Source organism: Myotis davidii, unplaced genomic scaffold, assembly GCF_000327345.1.
Source record: "Myotis davidii unplaced genomic scaffold, ASM32734v1 scaffold1167, whole genome shotgun sequence".
NCBI lineage: Eukaryota > Metazoa > Chordata > Mammalia > Chiroptera > Vespertilionidae > Myotis > Myotis davidii.
The window spans coordinates 18047-23707 of record NW_006297659.1 but is presented as its reverse complement, the minus strand read 5'-3'; the positions used below and the strand labels follow the sequence as shown (position 1 = coordinate 23707).

Genomic DNA, 5661 nt, shown 5'->3' with positions numbered 1-5661 from the left:
ATAGCCAACGGCTGTGGTTGTAAGCTTGAACCTATGGTCCGAACATGTGGCCCCATGTGCCTTGTGATAGAGTTCAGGTGCATGTAGTTGAGTAGGGTTGGAGCTCACGAGAATGCTGTAAACAACTTGATCACGCCCCTACTTTGCCTTGTGGCATCTGCTATAAAATAAAGACATGGCTTGTGGGCGCCAGTGCTGTCGCCTCATCAGGGAGCAGCATCCCACCGAGACCCAGCTTTCATTCTCATGTCTGTCTTTTCTCAATCCTTTCACTCCCCCCACTCAGAATCACCTTTGGCCATAACAATCTTAAAATGAATTTAACAAACTATTCGTTAAAAACATTAAATTAAGGAGGAGCAGTGCAGGGTGGAGGGGGTCAATGGGGAAAAAAGGGACATCTGAAATAGTTTCAACAATAAAGATAACTAACTAAAAATTTGAAAAAGTATCAAATTAAAAATTGCATTCCCAATCATTCTGTATGAAAACTCAAATTGTGGGAAAATGACTAAAAATGTTTCTTTACTATATATCATTTTTTGAAAATGTTGTTAAAAAAAGTAATCTTTCAAATGCTTGAATTTCAGAGAGCATTTTTATTTACTGTGAAACTTAACTTTAAAATTTTAAGTCTATTCTGCCTGGGTGCTTATCTCATAATTCCTTGCCCTAAAATATTCAGAAAATATAAAACCTTTTTCTTGATTAGAAAAAGGCCTTGACATTTTACTGTTACTTGTAGACTGAAGGAACAATATTCCTCATTTCAAACAGGAATCTCTGTCTCTTGCATGTTTACAAGCTATGCTATGGCCTGGACAACAAAACTAACCACATCTAAGTTTGGTACTGCACACTGGACAAAAATCATAGGAGTTTTTAAGGGGTGTGAGGATAACCTCCATTATGTCCAGGCGGGAGCAGGCCTCTGTGAGTCTCTAATCTGGACCATATTCACTGAATGAGGAAGGACTGAAGCGGGTGGGTTTAGTTATAGCTTTGTCTGTATGCCAGAGATTATTAGTTGGGGGTCCACAAAATTGAAAACCAGCGTGTGATCATGACTTGGAAGGACTATCTTATTGGTGGAACTGTATGATCTGTTATCCTTGGGTCCTGTACAACAAAAGGTTGCTGATTCCATTCCTGGTCAGGGCACATGCCCAGGTTGCAGATTTGATCCCTGGTAGGGGACCTGCAGGACACAGTCAATCGATGTTTTACTCTCATATCAATATTTCTCTCTCTCTCCCTCTCATTTCCTCTCTCTCCAAAAATCAATTTAAAAAATCTTTAAAAACAAAAACAATAACAAAATAATTACCCTGTTCACCCCCTCCTGTAATAGCATTCTCCAATCCCCTTTACATATATATATAAAAGACTCCACAGCATTGTCTCTTGGAAGATTCCATCCAAAATTTCTGGCACCACCTAAGCCAACTAAATATTTACCTGTGAACTTTCAGTTAAGTACCATGTAATTTTTTTACACAACAAAGCAATAAAACAAACACGAAATCTCATAGAGGCCCATTGAGGATTATTCAAAAAGGAAGTGGCATTATCATTTCCAAAGGCAGGGAGCTGGAGAGCACTCAGATATCTGTTACCAGAAAAACAGGCTAAAGATGCCTATTCCTGACCCTGTGATAATAGGCAGCAATGAGAAGTTGCACCAATGTAAATACTGCTGGATTTTAAAACCGAATTTTCATAGAAAGTAATAAGAATCATTATGTATCTAAAAATATGTCATTTACTAGTACAGCAAGTAAAAATACCTGCACACAATACAAAAAAGATATATTTTATAAGAGCACACTGAAACAATTAGACATTAAGGCAGTTAACACCCAGCACAGAGAAGCATTGGCTTCCCTCCCCGACTCCACACACCTGGCCCATGTCCTCCAGAAGAGAGTGTCTCCTCAGTGTGGAGAAGGCACATTCTGGGTGCAGACCCTGAGCAGCCTGGGCTTAGGTGCAGCTATTTAAGGGACCACCTAGGAATACCTATAAGATACGACCTGGGAATTTGTAAATCACTTTGGGAAGAATTACTATTTAACAATATTATATCTTCTAATACATGAACAGTGATCCCTTTCTCATTTATTAGAGTCTTCTTGAATTCCCTTCAATGATGTTTTTATTCAGTGCACAAGTCTGAACAAGCCACTTTTATTATTTCTACTAGAGGCCTGGTGCATGAAATTCATGCTCCCAACCACTCACCTGCCTGCCTGATTGACTCCTAACTGCTCCCCTGCTGGCCCAATTGCCCACAACTTCTTTCCCATGCCAGCCTGTTCACCCCCAACTGCCCTACCCTGCCGGCCTGATCAGCCCTAACTGTCCTCCCCTGCCAGCCATCTTGTGGCGGCCATCTGTGGTGACCATCTTGTGATGACATGGGGGCAGCCATCTTGTGGTGGTCATAGTGTGATGACATGAGGACGGCCATCTTGTGATGATGTGAGGGCATGAGGGTACGAGGGTCACCTAGGCTTTTATTAGTATAGATTGTATAAATACAGAAAATGAGACACAAAAGTTCAAGTTTGCACAAAGTTACATCTATACTAATAAAAGGGTAATATGCAATTTGGACCAGACATCTTCCGGATGTCCTTCCAGACAAAGCCACAGTGGCAGGGACTGAGGCAGAGGTGGTTAGGGGTAGTCAGGCCAGCAGAGGATGGCAGTTACTGTCAGGGGCAATCAGGCCGGCAGGGGAGGTCAGTTAGGGGGAGATCAGGCTGGCAGGGAGCAGTTAGGGGGCGATCAGGCCAGCAGCGGAGGGCAGTTAGGGGCGATCAGGCCGGAAGGGGAGCAGTTATGGGCATCAGGCCAGCAGGCAGAGGTGGTTAAGGGCGATCAGGCAGGCAGGCAGGCAAGCATTTAGGAGCCAGCGGTCCTGGATTGTGAGAGGGATGTCTTACTGCTGGCAGTCGGACATCCCCCGAGGGGTCCCGAATTGGAGAGGGTGCAGACCGGGCTGAGAGACCTCCCTTCCTATGCACAAATTTTGTGCACCGGGCCTCTAGTGTCTTATAAGTAAGGAGCCAAGATTAGAGAAAATTCTGACTTCAGAGCTTCATAACCACTGCCCTATGCTATACATTGTCTTTCATCCTACAAAACTCCTCGGGTCCTCAAAATGAAGGTAAAGTATTCCATTAAAGTAAAAAAAAAAGTAAAGTGAGTGGAAATTTCATTTCCTATAGAAGACACAATTAGCAACTGATTTTAAAATGAAGACTAAGAATACAGAGTAGCTAACCCAGAGAAGAGAGCTGGTAGCATTTCCGATCTGCTTGACATTTCTCAATCTCTCCCAAGGGAAGAACTGAGGCAATACCTGGAGGCTTCCACCCACAGGCATGGTGGCGCCATGGAGGAGCAAGAGCCTGCCGTCTATGGAGGAAACGGAAAACATGCATTGGCAAGAGTTATGTAGGAGCATTTTGCCTAGGAAAAAGACAAGAGATTTATATGAGGAAAAGAGCTGGCAGGATGCATTGCCCATCAGCCCCAAAACTGCCATCTGGGACCTAGCACCTTGTCCATAAGAACAGAACAGAACCCAGTCTTGTTCAGCTAGTGTCCCACAAACAGCAGGATTCTTGGTAGGGAACAGAAGAAGAAATACAAACCGTGCAGCTTGAATACCAGGTGCAAGGAATGAACACACAAACCTGAGTGTCCCTGAGAGTCCCACATTCATGGAGCTCTGGGCTCTTGTACAATTTTCCCATCTCTGACAGCTGAGAGGAGAGTGTTGTGCTGAGAACACAGGAAAGGAGGGACTGAGATCTCGATTTCAGGGCCATGATTTCGGAAGAGACTTTACTCCTGTCATTGAGAAAAAATTTTATCTGAGGAAAGACAGGAAAAATTTCTGGAACTATTTTATCAGTGTCTGCACATTCACAGATGAAGCTGTCACTTAGTTCAAAAATCTGAGCAACCAGATTTCTCTTATACAGTTGGGATATGTGTGACTTTCTGAGCCTCAATTTCCTCCTGGTAACATCTATGGCTAGGAGCATGGTGCTCTCCAGGGCTCCTTAATATCTGACACTTGATGAGGGAAAGGCATTCTTAGAGACCTAGCTTCTCCCCAAAGACCAGACTGAAGTAGGACTCAGCTCCCTCCACCTCCTCCTGAGGAACTAGAGAGAACAGAGGAAACTGTGAAGGAACTGTCTCTGTGCTTCCAGATGACAGCTGTTCCCTGGGTGACAGAGGGTGAAGGCAGCTGGGGCAGCTGAGCTTCATGTTGGGAACAGGACCACTGTGGTTCCCACTGTAGCCTTGCTGACAGTAGTACACTGCCGCGTCCTCCGCTTCCAGGCTGCTGATGGTGAGAACAAAGTCTGTCCCAGACCCACTGCCAGTAAACCTGGCTGGGATGCCGGTGGCCCTGTTGGATACACCATATATAAGGAGCTTGGGAACCTGCCCAGGCTTCTGCTGGTACCAGGCTAGGTAGTTACTAACACTCTGACTGGCCCTGCAGGTGAAGGTGGCACTTTCTCCGGGAGACAAAGACAGGGAAGCTGGAGACTGTGTCAGCAATTTCTCCGGTGGTACCTGGGATTGGAAATAAAACACGACAGTCAGCTGTGTGGTCTAGACTCTAGATCATATCCACTGTCTTCCTGGCAGAGAGAATTGTCAATCTACATGGAGCTTTCATTAGTGTGTGTGCTGAGTAAAGGTGTCATCACAGGACCCAATATTGACAAAGTTTTCACTGAACTAGAGAACCATGCGTGTCCCCTCACCTGGGAGCCAGAGCAGCAGGAGGCAGAGGATCTGAGCAGGGGTGTCCATGGTCCGCTGTGTCCTGACAGAGGCAGATCTCCTCAGAGCACTGCCAGGGCCCTGATATGGGCCTGCATGGTGCAGGGTGGGGGTGGGGTGGGGGGTTTGGGAAGAACATGCAAAGCAGCTGGGGAGGAGACAGCTGGGCTATGCTTCCAGCTGCAAAGACCATCTGCATCCTCTTCTCTACACCTGAGCAACCCATGCCCAGTTGGTCATGTCAGAAAGGGCTGTGGGCTCAGCCTGCGGGAAGGATTTTTCTCTTGTGATCACAGAATTTAATCTCTCTTCTTTCTCTCACAAATGGCCTAGACTCAGCCAGATTGATTGGGCACAAGCCTGTTAGAAAGAAATGGGGGACCTGTGGTCCCATGTCTCATTCTACTCCCACATGCCTCTTGGTGCACGACTGTCTGGTGAGTGAGCTATTGATCAGAACTTTATCTTACACATATTCCTTTCATTGGATGCTCAGTGATTTCCCTGAGTCCTTGAGTCACCTCGCTCTGTGTTAGGATTAGTGAAGAGCAACACTCAGGCCCAGCAGCATGGGTGCAGGGTGACCACACGGCATGGATGAGCAGGACCAGCTCTGCCTCCCCAGAATACTCACAGGAACTCTTCGTTGTGTGACCTGCTATTTCCCACACCACTCTGTTCACACAAAGTGCCCATCTAACCAGGCCCCACTATCCTTAAAAATTTGGGAAAACTACGTTCACACTCGTGTTCTAAGAATTCAACCTGGGCTTCCTCCTGTTCCTCAGAATTATGCACATGGTGGTGAGCACGTGGTCAGGGCCTTCCTCTGCACATCTGAGCAGC

The 5661-nt window shown here is 45.9% G+C and overlaps 1 gene segment (V, D, J or C); it reads right to left on the bottom strand.

The window, feature by feature from the left end:
• LOC102762767 overlaps window positions 1-4845 on the bottom strand; it is a 28479-nt gene extending 23634 nt beyond the window's left edge. The window contains 2 exon segments of the V gene segment in view: window positions 4305-4590; window positions 4780-4845. Of these exon segments, the coding sequence occupies window positions 4305-4590; window positions 4780-4845 (352 nt within the window).
• Window positions 4846-5661: the final 816 nt, after the last annotated feature.